The 22,875-nt window shown below is 32.8% G+C and overlaps 1 protein-coding gene across 1 annotated transcript in view; it reads left to right on the forward strand.

Annotated features, from left to right (window-relative positions):
• LOC143349076 (uncharacterized) overlaps positions 1 to 22,875 on the forward strand; it is a 179,089-nt gene that overhangs the window by 116,778 nt on the left and 39,436 nt on the right. Inside the window, exons 26-27 of the mRNA XM_076779997.1 lie at positions 4,725 to 4,976; positions 8,632 to 8,764. Of these exons, the coding sequence (XP_076636112.1) occupies positions 4,725 to 4,976; positions 8,632 to 8,764 (385 nt within the window). The remainder of the gene's footprint in view (positions 1 to 4,724; positions 4,977 to 8,631; positions 8,765 to 22,875) is intronic.

Below are 22,875 nucleotides of genomic sequence, written 5' to 3' on the forward strand. Positions count from 1 at the left end.
TAAAATCGTCCAATCCGTTCAGGAGTTATGATTTTTTAAAGTTTCAGGGAAGCATTTCTGACCTCACATTAGATTTTCGATAAAGAATTTTTTTCTCGAAAATGGTTAGGATTTCGAGGGTATGTCTATTGAGCAAAAATGATTGTAATTAACCTTTGCAACCGTAAATAATTTTTTGCTTGGGGGACAGGATGAGTGAGGTACAGGAGGCTAGAGAGGCTGGAAGTTTGAGGTTATTGTTGGACCCCAGGTTGCAGGATTGAGAGCAACACTGTACCAAAGGGGCCTGTAGGTTCATTAGATCGTTATGGCAGGTTCCTCACGTTGGTACAAACTTTAGAGATCTGGGGGGGCCGAAAAAGGGGATTACCCACTGTCGATTTTTCTTAAAAATTCGTTTTTGATTTTTAGTAGTTTTGTTTGAGGCTGTACAGAAAAGTTGTTTAATACTTTTTTGTAGGTATCTATGAGCTCCACTTCAGAAAAAAGTTTCATTGAAATATAGTCACTATTGTAGGAGTTATGGTCGTTTGAAAATTGGACCATTTTTATGGTGTTTTTCTCATTTTACGGGGTCAAGGATCAACTTTTCGAATATTTTTGCAATTTCTACATATTCTACACTAAAATACGCGGCGTTTGGCTTTTTGAACGTTAAAATCGTCCAATCCGTTCAGGAGTTATGATTTTTTAAAGTTTCAGGGAAGCATTTCTGACCTCACATTAGATTTTCGATAAAGAATTTTTTTCTTGAAAGTACGTAGGATTTATGGGGTATCTGTAATAACCAAAAATGATTGTAATTGACCTCTGTAGAGGATAATATTTTTTTCAGAATGATTTGAAATTTTTTTTTCGCCGAAAAAGGGGACTACCCACTGTCGATTTTTCTTAAAAATTTGTTTTTGATTTTTAGTAATTTCGTTTGACGTCCTACAGAAAAGTTGTCTAATACTTTTTTGTAAGTATCTATAAGCTCTACCTCAGAAAAAAGTTTCATTGAAATACATTCACTATTGTTGGAGTTATGGTCGTTTGAAAATTAAGCCATTTTTATGAGGTTTTTCTCATTTTCTAGGGTTAAGGAACAAGTTTTCGAATATTTTTGCAATTTCTACATATTCTTCATCTAAATACACGTCGTTTGCATTTTTGAGAATTAAAATCATCCAATCCGTTCAGAAGTTATGATTTTTTAAAGATTCTCATGAAATTTCAGGGAAGCACTTCTTGGCCACACAGTATATTTTCGATAAAGAATTTTTTTCTCGAAAATGGTTAGAATTTCGAGGGTATGTCTATTGACCAAAAATGCTTGCAATTAACCCTTGCAACTAAATATAATTTTTTTAATATGATTCGAATTTTTTTAATTTCGTCTAAAAATTTCATACCTTCTCGAATTTTTTTCTAAGTAATGATTAGGATTTCGAGGATATGACTCTTCACCAAAAATGATTGTAATTGACCCCTGCAACCGAAAATAATTTTTTTAGAATTAATTAAAAATTTTTTTTCGTTGAAAAATTTAGGCACCTACCCCCTGTCGATTTTTCCTAAAAATTCGTTTTTGATTTTTAGTAATTTTGTTTGACATCCTACAGAAAAGTTGTCTAATACTTTTTTGTAAGTATCTATAAGCCCCACTTCAGAAAAAAGTTTCATTGAAATATAGTCACTATTGTAGGAGTTATGGTCGTTTGAAAATTGGACCAGTTTTATGGTGTTTTTCTCATTTTCTAGGGTTAAGGAACAAGTTTTCGAATATTTTTGCAATTTCTACATATTCTACACTAAAATACGCGGCGTTTGGCTTTTTGAACGTTAAAATCGTCCAATCCGTTCAAGAGTTATGATTTTTTAAAGTTTCAGGGAAGCATTTCTGACCTCACATTAGATTTTCGATAAAGAATTTTTTTCTCGAAAATGGTTAGGATTTCGAGGGTATGTCTATTGAGCAAAAATGATTGTAATTAACCTTTGCAACCGTAAATAATTTTTTGCTTGGGGGACAGGATGAGTGAGGTACAGGAGGCTAGAGAGGCTGGAAGTTTGAGGTTATTGTTGGACCCCAGGTTGCAGGATTGAGAGCAACACTGTACCAAAGAGACCTGTAGGTTCATTAGATCGTTATGGCAGGTTCCTCACGTTGGTACAAACTTTAGAGATCTGATCTGAGTCCAACAATGCGAGTTGTGTATATGTCTGAGGGGTGAGAGGTAGTGCTATGCTTGGGGGACAGGGTGAGTGAGGTACAGGAGGCTAGAGAGGCTGGAAGTTTGAGGTTATCGTTGGACCCCAGGTTGCAGGATTGAGAACAACACTGTACCAAAGAGGCCTGTAGGTTCATTAGATCGTTATGGCAGGTTCCTCACGTTGGTACAAACTTTAGAGATCTGGGGGGGGTCGAAAAAGGGGATTACCCACTGTCGATTTTTCTTAAAAATTCGTTTTTGATTTTTAGTAATTTTGTTTGAGGCTGTACAGAAAAGTTGTTTAATACTTTTTTGTAGGTATCTATGAGCTCCACTTCAGAAAAAAGTTTCATTGAAATATAGTCACTATTGTAGGAGTTATGGTCGTTTGAAAATTGGACCATTTTTATGGTGTTTTTCTCATTTTACGGGGTCAAGGATCAACTTTTCGAATATTTTTGCAATTTCTACATATTCTACACTAAAATACGCGACGTTTGGCTTTTTGAACGTTAAAATCGTCCAATCCGTTCAGGAGTTATGATTTTTTAAAGTTTCAGGGAAGCATTTCTGACCTCACATTAGATTTTCGATAAAGAATTTTTTTCTCGAAAGTACGTAGGATTTATGGGGTATCTGTAATAACCAAAAATGATTGTAATTGACCTCTGTAGAGGATAATATTTTTTTCAGAATGATTTGAAATTTTTTTTTCGCCGAAAAAGGGGACTACCCACTGTCGATTTTTCTTAAAAATTTGTTTTTGATTTTTAGTAATTTCGTTTGACGTCCTACAGAAAAGTTGTCTAATACTTTTTTGTAAGTATCTATAAGCTCTACCTCAGAAAAAAGTTTCATTGAAATACATTCACTATTGTTGGAGTTATGGTCGTTTGAAAATTAAGCCATTTTTATGAGGTTTTTCTCATTTTCTAGGGTTAAGGAACAAGTTTTCGAATATTTTTGCAATTTCTACATATTCTTCATCTAAATGCACGTCGTTTGCATTTTTGAAAATTAAAATCATCCAATCCGTTCAGAAGTTATGATTTTTTAAAGATTCTCATGAAATTTCAGGGAAGCACTTCTTGGCCACACAGTATATTTTCGATAAAGAATTTTTTTCTCGAAAATGGTTAGAATTTCGAGGGTATGTCTATTGACCAAAAATGCTTGCAATTAACCCTTGCAACTAAATATAATTTTTTTAATATGATTCGAATTTTTTTAATTTCAGCTAAAAAATTCATACCTTCTCGAATTTTTTTCTAAGTAATGATTAGGATTTCGAGGATATGACTCTTCACCAAAAATGATTGTAATTGACCCCTGCAACCGAAAATAATTTTTTTAGAATTAATTAAAAATTTTTTTTCGTTGAAAAATTTAGGCACCTACCCCCTGTCGATTTTTCCTACAAATTCGTTTTTGATTTTTAGTAATTTTGTTTGACATCCTACAGAAAAGTTGTCTAATACTTTTTTGTAAGTATCTATAAGCTCCACTTCAGAAAAAAGTTTCATTGAAATATAGTCACTATTGTAGGAGTTATGATCGTTTGAAAATTGGACCAGTTTTATGGTGTTTTTCTCATTTTCTAGGGTTAAGGAACAAGTTTTCGAATATTTTTGCAATTTTTACTTATTCTACACTAAAATACGCGGCGTTTGGCTTTTTGAACATTAAAATCGTCCAATCCGTTCAAGAGTTATGATTTTTTAAAGTTTCAGGGAAGCATTTCTGACCTCACATTAGATTTTCGATAAAGAATTTTTTTCTCGAAAATGGTTAGGATTTCGAGGGTATGTCTATTGGGCAAAAATGATTGTAATTAACCTTTGCAACCGTAAATAATTTTTTGCTTGGGGGACAGGATGAATGAGGTACAGGGGGCTAGAGAGGCTGGAAGTTTGAGGTTATTGTTGGACCCCAGGTTGCAGGATTGAGAACAACACTGTACCAAAGAGGCCTGTAGGTTCATTAGGTCGTTATGGCAGGTTCCTCACGTTGGTACAAACTTTAGAGATCTGATCTGAGTCCAAAAATGCGAGTTGTGTATATGTCTGAGGGGTGAGAGGTAGTGCAATGCTTGGGGGACAGGATGAGTGAGGTACAAGAGGCTAGAGAGGCTGGAATTTGGAAGCTGTGACCAGGATGTTTGTGTAAGGATGATTCTAATGCAGTGTGTATGAGTTAGTCATACAACATTATCAGAGAAAGCAACAATAGGCAAAGACAAACTACAAAATAGCTCATATTTGATCAATTTAAGGTGCTCAATAGCCACAAGATGACTTTCAAATAAACCTATTGCAACTCTTTTCTCTGAACTGAGCACCTCAAAATGGGTTGATCTGCTCATCGAGACTAGTTTGCTCCTGAATTAGTGAAAGTTAAGCAATAAATTTCATCCTACGAGCCTCGTTCCTAATAGTAAATCAGAGTAATTATGTGTACAACTTTACCATGACTTTAGGCTAAGTTGTAGGTGGGGAATGAGCCTAGAATACCTGTGTGTTGATTGTTCAGGCATCGAGATGGCATCCGCCTTCGTCCAAGCAGGAGAACAGTGATGACCTTGAACCACGATGGCGCCGTTGAACTGTCCCTAGCCAAGGTCACTGAAAGGGATAGTGGCCTTTATACTTGCACAGCTACGAACGAGGTTGGCCATGCTGAAACGTCCACGAGGGTAGCAGTGGTTGGTACCTCGATCCAGGACGACCAAGTGCCATCTGTTGAAGGAGTACCAACTGTAACAGTCGCAACGTCAGACATACCGTAAGTTAAATAACCAGCAATCAAATTCGTCGACTAAAATTAGATGAACTCTATTTGTTCGTCTTGTGGACCTAATGGTCAGGATGAGTGGCTAAAACACTTTGGTAGTCGATTTGAAGGATTAAATAAGTACTGAATTTGTTGTAATTTTTGGAAATTTTTGAAATGCTTATGACAAACCTCAGAGACCTACATTTATTTTTTTATTGAGCCTCTTATTCATCAATTTTTGGCAAACTCTGCTTTAGACACAGTGATATTCGATTGTTGAAGAGGGTGTTCAGTCAGATCTGGGAGAAATTTTAATGGGGGATTCTAGAGACCAAAATAAGACGAAAATGAAGAATACTAATTTGTTGATTGAGGCTTCGTTAAAAAGTTATTAACAGTTGCGTCTGCGGAGCGACGATCGGCGAGCAGCTGCGCGCGCGCGAGAGTCGCGTCTCAGAATCTGAACTTTGAACGTTAATAACTTTTTAACGAAGCCTCAATCAACAAATTGGTATTCTTGATTTTCGACTTATTTTGGCCTCTAGAATCGCCCTGTATATGTAACTCGAGTTAATTGGGTTTTTATGTGATATAGAAGAATATCTGAAAATATTAGAGACCTAATTTATTTAGGAGAAACTCTTCGACGAATCGACAGCCTGACTGAGAACCATAGATGAGATATAAAAGTAGAAATTCTCATCCAAAGTATTTTATCTGTCCATTTTTCTGTGGCTCTAGAGCCTCATTAATATCCATTGATTGCATTTTGGAACGTTCGATCAGTTCAGAAGTTATGGTTGTTTAAACGTACGCATGAAATTTCGGGGAAACTTTTCTAGCCAGATATTATATTTTCAGTAAAGAATTTTTTTCTCGAAAGTGCGTAGGATTTCAGAGGTATCTGTAATAACCAAAAATGATTGTAGTTGACTTCTGTAGAGGATAATATTTTTTTCAGAACGATTTGAAAAATTTTTTTTCGCCGAAAAAGGGGATTACCCACTTTCGATTTTTCTTAACAATTCGTTTTTGATTTTTAGTAATTTTATTTGACGCCCTACAGAAGAGTTGTTTAATACTTTTTTGTAGGTATCTATGAGCTCCACTTCAGAAAAAAGTTTCATTGAAATAGAGTTCCTATTGTAAGAGTTATGGTCGTTTGAATATTGGACCATTTTTATGGGGTTTTTCTCATTTTCTAGGGTCAAGGATCAACTTTTCGAATATTTTTGCAATTTCTACATATTCTACACTAAAATACGCGGCGTTTGGCTTTTTGAAAATTAAAATCGTCCAATGCGTTCAGGAGTTATGATTTTTTAAAGTTTCAGGGAAGCATTTCTGACCTCACATTAGATTTTCGATAAAGAATTTTTTTTCTCGAAAGTGCGTAGGATTTCAGAGGTATCTGTAATAACCAAAAATGATTGTAATTGACCTCTGTAAAGGATAATATTTTTTTCAGAATGATTTGAAATTTTTTTTTTCGCCGAAAAAGGGGATTACCCACTTTCGATTTTTCTTAAAAATTAGTTTTCGATTTTTAGTAATTTTATTTGACGCTGTACAGAAAAGTTGTTTAATACTTTTTTATAGGTACCCATGAGCTCTACTTCAGAAAAAAGTTTCATTGAAATATATTCACTATTGTAGGAGTTATGATCGTTTGAAAATTGGACCATTTTTATGGTGTTTTTCTCATTTTGCGGGGTCAAGGATCAACTTTTCGAATATTTTTGCAATTTCTACATATTCTACACTAAAATACGCGGCGTTTGGCTTTTTGAACATTAAAATCGTCCAATCCGTTCAGGAGTTATGATTTTTTAAAGTTTCAGGGAAGCATTTCTGACCTCACATTAGATTTTCGATAAAGAATTTTTTTTCTCGAAAGTGCGTAGGATTTCAGAGGTATCTGTAATAACCAAAAATGATTGTAATTGACCTCTGTAAAGGATAATATTTTTTTCAGAACGATTTGAAATTTTTTAATTTTGTCGAAAAATTTGTCCACCTACTCGAATTTTTTTCTCGAAATTGGGTAGGATTTTGGAGGTATATATAATGACCAAAAATGATTGTAATTGACCCCCTCAACCGAAAATAATTTTTCCAACGCAATTTGAAATTTTTTTTTTTTCATCGAACAATTTTAGCACCTTTCTGAATTTTTTTCTCAAAACTGCACAGGATTTCGAGGGTATGTCTATTCATGAAAAATGATTGCAATTGGCCCCTGCAACTAAAATTAATTTTTCCGGAATGATTCGAAAATTTTTTTTTTGTTGAAAAATATAGGCACCTACCCCCTGTCAATTTTTCTTAAAAATTCGTTTTTGATTTTTAGTAATTTTGTTTGACGTCCTACAGAAGAGTTTTGTAATACTTTTTTGTAAGTATCTATAAGCTCTACCTCAGAAAAAAGTTTCATTGAAATATATTCACTATTGTAGGAGTTATGGTCGTTTGAAAATTGGACCATTTTTATGGTGTTTTTTCAATTTTGCGGGGTCAAGGATCAACTTTTCTTAAATTTTTGCAATTTCTACATATTTTACACTAAAATACGCGGCGTTTGGCTTTTTGAACATTAAAATCGTCCAATCCGTTCAAGAGTTATGATTTTTTAAAATTTCAGGGAAGCATTTTTGACCTCACATTAGATTGTCGGTAAAGAATTTTTTTCTCGAAAATGGTTAGGATTTCGAGGGTATGTCTATTGACCAAATATGATTGTAATTAACCTCTGCAACCGTAAATAATTTTTTCAAAACGATTCCAAATTTTTTTTTTCCATCGAAAAATTTCACACCTTCTCGAATTTTTTTCTCGAAAATGCGTAAAATTTCGAGGGTATGCTTATTCACCAAAAATAATCGTAATTAACCCCCGCAACCAAAAATATTTTTTCCAGAATGATTTAAAATTTTTTAATTTAATTTTTTAATAACTTTTTAACAAAGCCTCAATCTACAAATTAATATTCTTATTGTAGCCTTTAAAATCTCTCATTGAAATTTTTCCCAGGAATGACCGAACACCCTGTATGTATAGAAACAGAAAATCAGCCAAGCACTTGCGAGAAAGCCCTCTGGTGGCCAGTGCAAGAAGTATCACCACATAATAAACAAAAACGTGGTTACCACAGTTGCATATTTAAAACTGTAATTTCGAGACAGATGGCCATGAATAAAAATAACGATCTTGAAAAGAAAAATAAATTCCATGTTTAAACAATATTAAGAAATAATAAGCCTACAAATAAATTGTTTTAAAAAATCAAAGAATATAAAAAATCCATAGAATTAAACAAAAAATTAGCAGGAAATTTCATGTTTCAGAAACAAAATGAATACACAGTTACCTAGAACGAACCTCGTTTATTTATTAACCTATAATCAGATTAACCAACAATTTAAAACAAAAAATTCATTCCAAATCGTTATGCAAATTCCCATTATTTAAACTCTAATACACTTTGAAATAGTAAAGAAAGGAACCCTTTTAAACAAATTTTCAACGTTGCTGATAACCTCAAATTTTGTAAACTTTTGTAAAATTTTGCAAAATGAACTTGTTCTATGTGCAAATGAATAAATTTCACTCTTAACTAAGTTCAAAGAATGTAAGATAAGTGTCTATTTTGTGTAAAAATTTTCAGGTATTCGAAAGAGCCGCTCTTCGTAACGAAACCTTTATCCACCGAGGCGCTAGAGGGCGACACTGTCATCATCTCCTGCGAGGTGGTCGGGGATCCCAAACCGGAAGTAATGTGGCTGCGCGACTTCCTCAAGGTAACTATCCATCACTGATAATTAAAATAACTTATTAGAATCTATTAGAAACAATTTATTAATATATTTATTACTCCAACGATTCGTACAGTTTTAAGATTAACTCAGAATCGAAAAGTAGTGTCTAAGGACCAAGTTGCAGTTATTTACTTTAATTAAGAAGCATAATGGAAACTATATTTCAGTAAAGATTTTGCAAATATTTTTGAGAAATTGTTTAGAGTTATTTATAATACATGTATCAGTGAGGAGGCCATTATTCCGAATAATTACCAATTTTTAACTGATTATTGACTGATGAGTACTTGTGAGAGCGCGTGGCCCTCTGGTGGCGAGTGCTGTAAGTAAACACTTCGATCTGTTTACCGACTGTCGATAATTCACTGTCGGTAATTCACTGTCGGTAATTGACTGTCGGTAACTAACTGTCGGTAACTAACTGTCGGTAACTAACTGTCGGTAATTCACTGTCGGTAACTAACTGTCGGTAATTTACCGACGTTGGACTCGCGAAACGAAATGGGGACGATCGTGTGAGCCAGAAACGAAGTCTCTTCGATCGTGTGGTGGTTGATCGCGGGAGGAGCAAGAAAAAGAAAGGAAATGCTGCGCAATCGGTGAAATGACGTGTCCCTAATGCCGTTCTGATCCATGATGCGGGTCAAGGTGACCGCGAGAAAGAAATGACAACGTAACATGCCGGATTATGCCCGTAAATGGGCCACGCGTTATATGCGTCGGGGAAACGGCATTGATATTGGACGGCTCTTTAAAAGGTAGCAGTAAGTTACGTGAGGTTAGACACCCGGAGCAAGGAGAAAGAGAAATTTATTGCTCGAGCGGGAGGCAGCTCCGCCAATGGGGCCAAACGGATACGATTACTAGACTTCCAATTCATTCGTTTCGTTCATTCGTGTCATTTGGGCTCCGTCGCGATAATAACAGGCCTCATGCAAGTTTAGTGTTGGAAAAAGGAAGCACCAGCGCCATCTATCGGGCATAATGTGTATACCAGCGCCATCTATCGTCATGTAATGAATATACCAGCGCCATCTATCGTCACAATGTGTATATCGCGTGGGGGTTTCCAGCATCAGCGCCATCTATCGTCACATAATGAATGTACCAGCGCCATCTATCGTCACATAACGAATATACCAGCGCCATCTATCGTCACATAATGAATGTACATATAGATAATTGTTATTTAATGTTCTGTAAGGGAAATAATATGAATAACAAAGCCATTAATATAATTTCTTCCAATTATTATTTCAATTTCGTAAGAACCATTTTCAATGAAATTTTAAAAATAGAATTTATACAGTTTCTAAACCAAATTGCACGTGTTTGGAATTTTTGTCTGTTCAATCAGGATATAGGGTGTCCAATTAATTTTTTTTTCGTCTCTCAACACGAACGAAGCTACAATTGTTTTTTGAAGCGTTTAAAAATTTTTATTTGATCGAAATAGTTATATGTTTTGTAACATACATTTTTAATAATTGTTACGGGAGATGTACAGTATTTGTTTTGAGAATATTTTTGCGAGATTCTATTCCATTCACGTTTGCATTGATACTCATACCTATTCGAGTTTATTCCGACGGTGCCACACGCAAAACAGTGTGCCCTGAATACTAATCAGTGGCAATTTTAAGCATGTTGACGTCATGGATGGATCTCAATGTGTCCATTCGACGTTAAAAAAAACCGTAGAGCTTTTAAAAAATTGTTTAACTATATAAAGTTTTTTTTAAATTGTATCTCAGGATAATAGAGATCATTTAAAAACATAACATTTTCTTTTACAATTATTTTCTATCCCCATTTGGAACAGAACTATTATTTATTATTATTGTTTATTAAATTGTTGTTATTATATTACTATTACTATTCAGTTTATAAGACGAGAATCAAGGATACTAATTTGTTCATTGAAGTTTCGTTAAAAAGTTAAAAAAAAAAGTTAAAAGTTAAAAGTTAATTTTCTCGAATTTCATACTTTCTTGAATTTTTTTCTCGAAAATGGTTAGGATTTCAAGGTTATGTGTAATGACCAAAAATGATTGTTATTGACCCCTGCAACCGAGAATAATTTTTTCAGAATGATTTGAAACTCTCAATTTTCAGGGGAATCATTCATTCATCATCAGCCAGTATATTTTAAGTAACGAATTTTTTTCTCGAAAATGGTCAAGATTTCGAGGATATGTGTAATGAGCAAAAATGATTGTAATGATCCCTTGCAACCGACAGTAATTTTTTCAGAACGATTTGAAATTTTTTTTTAGGGTAATCAGACAATTATGTGTCAGACATTATATTTTTAGTAAAGAATTTTTTTCTCGATAGTGTGTAGGATTTTGAGGGTATGTCTAATGACCAAAAATGATTGTAATGATCCCCTGCAACCGAGAATATTTTTTTCAGAATGATTTGAAACTCTCAATTTTCAGGGGAATCATTCATTCATGATCAGCCAGTATATTTTAAGTAACGAATTTTTTTCTCGAAAATGGTCAGGATTTCGAGGGTATGTGTAATGAGCAAAAATGATTGTAATGATCCCTTGCAACCGACAGTAATTTTTTCAGAACGATTTGAAATTTTTTTTTAGGGTAATCAGACAATTATGTGTCAGACATTATATTTTTAGTAAAGAATTTTTTTCTCGATAGTGTGTAGGATTTTGAGGGTATGTCTAATGACCAAAAATGATTGTAATGATCCCCTGCAACCGAGAATAATTTTTTCAGAATGATTTGAAACTCTCAATTTTCAGGGGAATCATTCATTCATCATCAGCCAGTATATTTTAAGTAACGAATTTTTTTCTCGAAAATGGTCAAGATTTCGAGGATATGTGTAATGAGCAAAAATGATTGTAATGATCCCTTGCAACCGACAGTAATTTTTTCAGAACGATTTGAAATTTTTTTTTAGGGTAATCAGACAATTATGTGTCAGACATTATATTTTTAGTAAAGAATTTTTTTCTCGATAGTGTGTAGGATTTTGGGGGTATGTCTAATGACCAAAAATGATTGTAATGATCCCCTGCAACCGAGAATAATTTTTTCAGAATGATTTGAAACTCTCAATTTTCAGGGGAATCATTCATTCATCATCAGCCAGTATATTTTAAGTAACGAATTTTTTTCTCGAAAATGGTCAGGATTTCGAGGGTATGTGTAATGAGCAAAAATGATTGTAATGATCCCTTGCAACCGACAGTAATTTTTTCAGAACGATTTGAAATTTTTTTTTAGGGTAATCAGACAATTATGTGTCAGACATTATATTTTTAGTAAAGAATTTTTTTCTCGATAGTGTGTAGGATTTTGGTGGTATGTCTAATGACCAAAAATGATTGTAATGATCCCCTGCAACCGAGAATAATTTTTTCAGAATGATTTGAAACTCTCAATTTTCAGGGGAATCATTCATTCATCATCAGCCAGTATATTTTAAGTAACGAATTTTTTTCTCGAAAATGGTCAGGATTTCGAGGGTATTTGTAATGACCAAAAATGATCGTTATTAACCCCCACAACCGAAAATAATTTTTCCAAAACGATCTAAATTTTTTTAATTCAATTTTTTAATAACTCTTTAACGAAGCCTCCAAAAACAAATTGGGATTCTTCATTTTCGTCTTATTTTAGCCTCTAAAACCGATCACCCTTTACAGAATGACCCTTTAACCCTTCAAATTTATCTCTAGAGACGTATTTGAAACACATGAAACTTCAGGGGAATCATTCATTCATGATCAGCCAGTATATTTTAAGTAACGAATTTTTTTCTCGAAAATGGTCAAGATTTCGAGGGTATGTCTAATGAGCAAAAATGATTGTTATTAACCCCTGCAACCGAGAATAATTTTTTCAGAATGATTTGAAACTCTCAATTTTCAGGGGAATCATTCATTCATATCAGCCAGTATATTTTAAGTAACGAATTTTTTTCTCGAAAATGGTCAGGATTTCGAGGGTATGTGTAATGACCAAAAATGATTGTTATTAACCCCTGCAACCGAGAATAATTTTTTCAGAATGATTTGAAACTCTCAATTTTCAGGGGAATCATTCATTCATGATCAGCCAGTATATTTTAAGTAATGAATTTTTTTCTCGAAAATGGTCAGGATTTCGAGGGTATGTCTAATGAGCAAAAATGATTGTTATTAACCCCTGCAACCGAGAATAATTTTTTCAGAATGATTTGAAACTCTCAATTTTCAGGGGAATCATTCATTCATGATCAGCCAGTATATTTTAAGTAATGAATTTTTTTCTCGAAAATGGTCAGGATTTCGAGGGTATATGTAATGACCAAAAATGATTGCTATTGCCCTCTATAACCGAAAATAATTTTTCCAGAATGATTTGAAACTCTCAATTTTCAGGATAATAGACAGTCATGGTCAGACATTATATTTTCAGTAATGAATTTTCTTCTCGAAAATGGTCAAGATTTCGAGGGTATGTCTAATGAGCAAAAATGATTGTTATTAACCCCTGCAACCGAGAATAATTTTTTCAGAATGATTTGAAACTCTCAATTTTCAGGGGAATCATTCATTCATGATCAGCCAGTATATTTTAAGTAACGAATTTTTTTCTCGAAAATGGTCAGGATTTCGAGGCTATATATAATAACCAAAAATGATTGCTATTGCCCCCTATAACCGAAAATAATTTTTCCAGAATAATTAGAAACTTTTTAATTCAATTTTTTAATAACTCTTTAACGAAGCCTCCAAAAACAAATTGGTATTCTTCATTTTCGTCTTATTTTAGCCTCCAGAACCGATCACCCTTTACAGAATGACCCTTTAACCCTCCAAATTTATCTCTAGAGACGTATTTGAAACACATGAAACTTCAGGGGAATCATTCATTCATGATCAGCCAGTATATTTTAAGTAACGAATTTTTTTCTCGAAAATGGTCAGGATTTCGAGGGTACGTCTATCGACCAAAAATGATTGTTATTAACCCCTGCAACCGAGAATAATTTTTTCAGAATGATTTGAAACTCTCAATTTTCAGGGGAATCATTCATTCATCATCAGCCAGTATATTTTAAGTAATGAATTTTTTTCTCGAAAATGGTCAGGATTTCGAGGGTATGTCTATCGACCAAAAATGATTGTTATTAACCCCTGCAACTGAAAATAATTTTTTCAGAACGATTTGAAACACATGAAACCTCAGGGGAATCATTCATTCACGATCAGCCAGTATATTTTAAGTAACGAATTTTTTTCTCGTAAATGGTCAGGATTTCGAGGGTATGTCTAATGAGCAAAAATGATCGTTATTAGCCCCCACAACCGAAAATAATTTTTCCAGAATTATTAGAAACTTTTTAATTCAATTTTTTAATAACTCTTTAACGAAGCCTCCAACAACAACTTGGTATTCTTCATTTTCGTTTTATTTTAGCCTCTAAAACCGATCACCCTGTATAGAATGACCTTTTAACCCTTCTAATTTATCTCTAGAGACGTATTTGAAACACATGAAACTTCAGGGGAATCATTCATTCATGATCAGCCAGTATATTTTAAGTAACGAATTTTTTTCTCGAAAATGGTCAGGATTTCGAGGGTATTTGTAATGACCAAAAATGATCGTTATTAACCTCCACAAAGGAAAATAATTTTTTCTGAACGATTTGAAACACATGAAACTTCAGGGGAATCATTCATTCATGATCAGCCAGTATATTTTAAGTAAGGAATTTTTTTCTCGAAAATGGTCAAGATTTCGAGGGTATGTCTAATGAGCAAAAATGATTGTTATTAACCCCTGCAACCGGGAATAATTTTTTCAGAATGATTTGAAACTCTCAATTTTCAGGGGAATCATTCATTCATGATCAGCCAGTATATTTTAAGTAACGAATTTTTTTCTCGAAAATGGTCAGGATTTCGAGGATATGTGTAATGACCAAAAATGATTGTTATTAACCCCTGCAACCGAGAATAATTTTTTCAGAATGATTTGAAACTCTCAATTTTCAGGGGAATTATTCATTCATCATCAGCCAGTATATTTTAAGTAACGAATTTTTTTCTCGAAAATGGTCAAGATTTCGAGGGTATGTCTAATGAGCAAAAATGATCGTTATTAACCCCCACAACCGAAAATAATTTTTCCAAAACGATCTAAATTTTTTTAATTCAATTTTTTAATAACTCTTTAACGAAGCCTCCAAAAACAAATTGGGATTCTTCATTTTCGTCTTATTTTAGCCTCTAAAACCGATCACCCTTTACAGAATGACCCTTTAACCCTTCAAATTTATCTCTAGAGACGTATTTGAAACACATGAAACTTCAGGGGAATCATTCATTCATGATCAGCCAGTATATTTTAAGTAAGGAATTTTTTTCTCGAAAATGGTCAAGATTTCGAGGGTATGTCTAATGAGCAAAAATGATCGTTATTAACCCCCACAAAGGAAACTAATTTTTTCTGAACGATTTGAAACACATGAAACCTCAGGGGAATCATTCATTCATGATCAGCCAGTATATTTTAAGTAACGAATTTTTTTCTCGAAAATGGTCAAGATTTCGAGGGTATGTCTAATGAGCAAAAATGATTGTTATTAACCCCTGCAACCGAGACTAATTTTTTCAGAATGATTTGAAACTCTCAATTTTCAGGGGAATCATTCATTCATGATCAGCCAGTATATTTTAAGTAACGAATTTTTTTCTCGAAAATGGTCAGGATTTCGAGGCTATATATAATGACCAAAAATGATTGCTATTGCCCTCTATAACCGAAAATAATTTTTCCAGAATAATTAGAAACTTTTTACTTCAATTTTTTAATAACTCTTTAACGAAGCCTCCAAAAACAAATTGGTATTCTTCATTTTCGTCTTATTTTAGCCTCTAAAACCGATCACCCTTTACAGAATGACCTTTTAACCCTTCTAATTTATCTCTAGAGACGTATTTGAAACACATGAAACTTCAGGGGAATCATTCATTCATGATCAGCCAGTATATTTTAAGTAACGAATTTTTTTCTCGAAAATGGTCAGGATTTCGAGGGTATATGTAATGACCAAAAATGATCGTTATTAACCCCCACAAAGGAAAATAATTTTTTCTGAACGATTCGAAACACATGAAACTTCAGGGGAATCATTCATTCATGATCAGCCAGTATATTTTAAGTAACGAATTTTTTTCTCGAAAATGGTCAGGATTTCGAGGGTATGTCTAATGAGCAAAAATGATTGTTATTAACCCCTGCAACCGAGAATAATTTTTTCAGAATGATTTGAAACTCTCAATTTTCAGGGGAATCATTCATTCATGATCAGCCAGTATATTTTAAGTAACGAATTTTTTTCTCGAAAATGGTCAAGATTTCCAGGGTACGTCTAATGAGCAAAAATGATTGTTATTAACCCCTGCAACCGACAGTAATTTTTTCAGAACGATTTGAAATTTTTTTTTAGGGTAATCAGACAATTATGTGTCAGACATTATATTTTAAGTAAAGAATTTTTTTCTCGAAAATGGTCAAGATTTCGAGGGTATGTCTAATGAGCAAAAATGATTGCAATGATCCCTTGCAACCGACAGTAATTTTTTCAGAACGATTTAAAATTTTTTAATTCAATTTTTCAATAACTCTTTAACGAAGCCTCCAAAAACAAATTGGTATTCTTCATTTTCGTTTTATTTTAGCCTCTAAAACCGATCACCCTTTACAGAATGACCCTTTAACCCTCCAAATTTATCTCTAGAGACGTATTAATGTCGTAAAGAGAACCGGAAGTAATCGGTGACCGGAAAAACGCGCGTATTTGGTATCCGCGTCACTCGCGAGGATATCTGCATTATCGAAAAGAGTAGACAGTTCAAGCTACTCCCCACTTCTCTCGAACAAGTCGCCTTTCTTCGATGCAAAAGGACGGCTAAACAGTCGTCGCGTGCCTTTGGCGAACGAACTGCCTCTCCGTCCTCCGAGCGACCTCCTTCACGTCAGTTTTCACAGTCGGACAGTAACATGGATATTTCCTATTCCGGGCAATACGAATATTCATTGGAAACCTCTTGATTAAACCAGTGATTTATTTTTGTTATCGAATCGCTAACTTTTCTATTCGCCAAGTGGATTTATATTCGATGTTGGATCTCGAAATGTAAGCAAAACAATTTTTACGTTTCCCCCTGGAATTCTATTAAATTGTTTCTATCAAACTTTTCTCAATATTTTTACTAAGTATCGTTATTTTTGCAGTGAACCGTAACAGTAAGGCTTTAAAATTTTAATTGAATGGAAATATTTAAAAATAAAATTACTCGGTATTTGTAGCTCGAAAAATAAATCTTATCGAATCTAATTAATAATAAATTGTTAACGCTTAAATACCTCGTAAGAGCTCGATAAGATAATCCATTCGTATCCCACATATAATGAACAACACTAATGCTAGTAAATTATTACAAAATTATTTTCATCGTGAAAACCCTGAAATTTTATTTTTTTATTAATGCAATTTGAATTTCAAGAAGGAACCTCGAAACTTGCTCGTCCATTTGCACTAATTATTTTTAAATGTCTCTTGCACATTTAAAAATAATTATTTAGATCAGATTGTTAAAATAATAATTTGTTTTCATACTTCCCTGGAATTTAATAATAGTTTACTATTGTTGAGCCTCTATAATTATTTTTTATTTCTGAATAAAGTTTTACAATGTTCATGAATAATAATATGAAAAATAATTAGTAATTTTGTTTGACGCCCTACAGAAAAGTTGTCTAATACTTTTTTGTAGGTATCCCTGTTCTCTACTTTAGAAAAAAGTTTCATTCAAGTATATTCACTATTGTAGGAGTTATGGCTGTTTGAAAATTGGACCATTTTTATGGGGTTTTTCTAATTTTGTGGGGTCAAACACCAACTTTTTGAATATTTTTGCAATTTCTACTTATTCTTCATCTAAATACGCGTCGTTTGTGTTTTTGAAAATTAAAATCGTCCAATCCGTTCAGAAGTTATGACGTTTTAAAGATTCGAATGCCAGGATACATTTCTGGCCTGGAATTATATTTTCATTTAGGAATTTTTTTCTCAAAAGTGCCTAGGAATTCGAAGGTATGTGTAATGACCAAAAATGATTGTAATCAACCCCTATAGCCATAAGTATTTTTTTTAGAACTATTTGAAATTTTTTTTTTCGCCGAAAAATTTAGATACTCTATCCCCTGTCGATTTTTCTTAAAACTTCGTTTTTTATTTTTAGTAATTTCGTTTGACGCTGTACAGAAAAGTTGTCTAATACTTTTTTGTAGGTATCCAAGAGCTCTACTTCGGAAAAAAGTTTCATTGAAATATATTCACTATTCTAGGAGTTATGGCTGTTTGAAAATTGGACCATTTTTATGGGGTTTTTCTAATTTTGTGGGGTCAAAGATCAACTTTTTGAATATTTTTGCAATTTCTACTTATTCTTCATCTAAATACGTGTCTTTTGCGTTTTTGAAAATTAAAATCGTCCAATCCGTTCAGGAGTTATGGCGTCTTAAAGATTCGCATGAATGTTTTCTGACCTGAAATTATATTTTCGGTAAGGAATTTTTTTCTCGAAAGTGGGTAGGAATTCGGTGTTATGTCTGCTGACCAAAAATGATTGTAATTGACCCCTGCAACCGACAATAATTTTTCCAAAACCATTTGAAATTTTTTTTTTTCCATCGAAAAATTTCACACCTTCTCGAATTTTTTTCGAAGAAATGATTAGGATTTCGGCGATATGACTCTTCACCAAAAATGATTGTAATTGCCCCCTGCAGCCAAAATTATTTTTTTTAGAACGATTTGAAATTTCTTTTTTCGTCGAAAAATTTCAGCACCTACCCCCTGTCGATTTTTCTTGAAAATTCGTTTTCGATTTTTAGTAATTTTATTTGACGCCCTACAGAAAAGTTGTTTAATACTTTTTTGTAGGTATCCATGAGCTCTACTTCAGAAAAAAGTTTCATTGAAATATATTCATTATTCTAGGAGTTATGGCTGTTTGAAAATTTGACCATTTTTATGGGGTTTTTCTCATTTTACGGGGTCAAGGATCAACTTTTCGAATATTTTTATAATTTCTACATATTCTACACTAAAATACGCGTCGTTTGCATTTTTGAAAATTAAAATCGACCAATCCGTTCAGGAGTTATGACTTTTTAAACATACCCATGAAAAAGGGGATTAGGCCTGAAATTTCATTCATGATCAGACATTCCATTTTCAGTAAAGAATTTTTTTCTCGAAAGTGCGTAGGAATTCGGGGGTATGTCTATTCACCAAAAATGATTGCAATTAACCCTCGCAACTAAATATAATTTTTTTAATACAATTCGAAATTTGTTAATTTCGTCTAGAAATTTCAATACCTTCTCGAATTTTTTTCTCGAAAATGGGTAGGAATTCGGGGGTATGTCTATTCACCAAAAATACTTGCAATTAACCCTCGCAACTAACTATAATTTTTTTAATATGATTCGAAATTTTTTAATTTCATCTAAAAATTTCAATACCTTCTCGAATTTTTTTCTCGAAAATGGGTAGGATTTCGGGGATATGTCTATCGACCAAAAATGATTGTTATTAACCCCTGCAACTGAAAATAATTTTTTCTGAACGATTTGAAACACATGAAACTTAAGGGGAATCATTCATTCATGATCAGCCAGTATATTTTAAGTAATGAATTTTTTTCTCGAAAATGGTCAGGATTTCAAGGGTATGTGTAATGACCAAAAATGATTGCAATTGACCCCCGCAACCGAAAATAATTTTTCCAGAACGATTTGAAATTAAAAAATTTAATTGTTAATAACTTTTTAACGAAGCCTCCACCAACAAATTGGTATTCTTCATTTTCGTCTTATTTTGGCCTCTAGAATCCCCCATTAAAATTTTCCCAGGGTTGGCCCAACACCCTGTATGCACGTAGAGTACGAAAAAAGGCAGGAGAGTTTAGTTTTTACACCATGCTATATCGTGGCCCGAACTATACACGAAAATCACACAGATGGCGCCACCGACATCTCTGATATCTAATATAGCGAATGTCTTACAAATTTAAGCGTGGCAAGGGTTCCATGATCCATAATAAATTTTTTAAGGATACATTCATGATCAGCCAGTATATTTTAAGTAACGAATTTTTTTCTCGAAAATGGGTAGGAATTCGGGTGTATGTCTATTCACCAAAAATACTTGCAATTAACCCTCGCAACTAACTATAATTTTTTTAATATGATTCGAAATTTTTTAATTTCATCTAAAAATTTCAATACCTTCTCGAATTTTTTTCTCGAAAATGGGTAGGATTTCGGGGATATGTCTATCGACCAAAAATGATTGTTATTAACCCCTGCAACTGAAAATAATTTTTTCTGAACGATTTGAAACACATGAAACTTCAGGGGAATCATGCATTCATGATCAGCCAGTATATTTTAAGTAATGAATTTTTTTCTCGAAAATGGTCAGGATTTCAAGGGTATGTGTAATGACCAAAAATGATTGCAATTGACCCCCGCAACCGAAAATAATTTTTCCAGAACGATTTGAAATTAAAAAATTTAATTGTTAATAACTTTTTAACGAAGCCTCCACCAACAAATTGGTATTCTTCATTTTCGACTTATTTTGGCCTCTAGAATCCCCCATTAAAATTTTCCCAGGGTTGGCCCAACACCCTGTATGCACGTAGAGTACGAAAAAAGGCAGGAGAGTTTAGTTTTTACACCATGCTATATCGTGGCCCGAACTATACACGAAAATCACACAGATGGCGCCACCGTCATCTCTGATATCTAATATAGCGAATGTCTTACAAATTTAAGCGTGGCAAGGGTTCCATGATCCATAATAAATTTTTTAAGGATTCATTCATGATCAGCCAGTATATTTTAAGTAACGAATTTTTTTCTCGAAAATGGGTAGGAATTCGGGGGTATGTCTATTCACCAAAAATACTTGCAATTAACCCTCGCAACTAACTATAATTTTTTTAATATGATTCGAAATTTTTTAATTTCATCTAAAAATTTCAATACCTTCTCGAATTTTTTTCTCGAAAATGGGTAGGATTTCGGGGATATGTCTATCGACCAAAAATGATTGTTATTAACCCCTGCAACTGAAAATAATTTTTTCTGAACGATTTGAAACACATGAAACTTCAGGGGAATCATGCATTCATGATCAGCCAGTATATTTTAAGTAATGAATTTTTTTCTCGAAAATGGTCATAATTTCGAGGGTATGTGTAATGACCAAAAATGATTGCAATTGACCCCCGCAACCGAAAATAATTTTTCCAGAACGATTTGAAATTTAAAAATTTAATTGTTAATAACTTTTTAACGAAGCCTCCACCAACAAATTGGTATTCTTCATTTTCGTCTTATTTTGGCCTCTAGAATCCCCGATTAAAATTTTCCCAGGGTTGGCCCAACACCCTGTATGCACGCAGAGTACGAAAAAAGGCAGGAGAGTTTAGTTTTTACACCATGCTATATCGTGGCCCGAACTATACACAAAAATCACACAGATGGCGCCACCGACATCTCTGATATCTAATATAGCGAATGTCTTACAAATTTAAGCGTGGCAAGGGTTCCATGATCCATAATAAATTTTTTAAGGATTCCAAAAGGGTAAAAGCTTGATGAACCCTGATCCAAACGATAAAGATTTTTCGATCGGCGATTTCGAACGTATCCAGCGTGAAATCAGTGCGCATTTTCCCTGATTTAGCGGTCGCAGCTGCGCTGGAAACGAACTTGTACGTATTTGGCAGGCTGTCGCGACTCGTCGTGTCTGTTTCGAAGGGGAAGAAGGGGAAAGGCGACTCTGACTCGGCCAACATTACGACGAACTGGTGTTGACATTAACGCGTAACTATCGACCGGTTCGAGCTGCGTCAGATCGTCGATCATGCTATCTCAAATGTCGACTCGTGTCGATGATTTAGTAGACCCAATTTATAATAGCAGAAACACATTTAATATTTGAAATGATAATAATAGGGTTGAAAAATTAGATTATATAAAAATTAAATTAAATTGTTATTATTTGTGAAATAGTACTGTTTTAAATAAACAAACATTTATTCAAACGTAATTATACGCATAAATAATATTGAAAATAATAATAATAGAGTTGAAAAATTAGATTATATAAAAATTAAATTAAATTGTTATTATTTGTGAAATAGTACTGTTTTAAATAAACAAACATTTATTTAAACGTAATTATACGCATAAATAATATTGAAAATAATAATAATAGAGTTGAAAAATTAGATTATATAAAAATTAAATTAAATTGTTATTATTTGTGAAATAGTACTGTTTTAAATAAATAAACATTTATTTAAACGTAATTATATGCATAAATAATATTGAAAATAATAATAATAGAGTTGAAAAATTAGATTATATAAAAATTAAATTAAATTGTTATTATTTGTGAAATAGTACTGTTATAAATAAATAAACATTTATTTAAACGCAATTATATGCATAAATAATATTGAAAATAATAATAATAGAGTTGAAAAATTAGATTATATAAAAATTAAATTAAATTGTTATTATTTGTGAAATAGTACTGTTTTAAATAAATAAACATTTATTTAAACGTAATTATATGCATAAATAATATTGAAAATAATAATAATAGAGTTGAAAAATTAGATTATATAAAAATTAAATTAAATTATTATTATTTGTGAAATAGTACTGTTTTAAATAAATAAACATTTATTCAAACGTAATTATACGCATGAATAATATTGAAAATATAGTAACCAATTTATAAAGAATAATTATTGAATATAGTAACCAATCTACAAAGAATAATTATAAAAAATAGTAACCAATTGATCAGTAATAATTATAGAATACAGTTACCAATTGATCAATAATAATTATAAAATGTAGTAACCAATTTTTAAAGAATAATTACAAAATATAGTAACCAATTTATAAAGAATAATTATCGAATATAGTAACCAATATACAAAGAATAATTATAAAATATAGTAACCAATTGAT

This window comes from Colletes latitarsis, chromosome 12 (genome assembly GCF_051014445.1).
Source record: "Colletes latitarsis isolate SP2378_abdomen chromosome 12, iyColLati1, whole genome shotgun sequence".
NCBI classification, from domain to species: domain Eukaryota; kingdom Metazoa; phylum Arthropoda; class Insecta; order Hymenoptera; family Colletidae; genus Colletes; species Colletes latitarsis.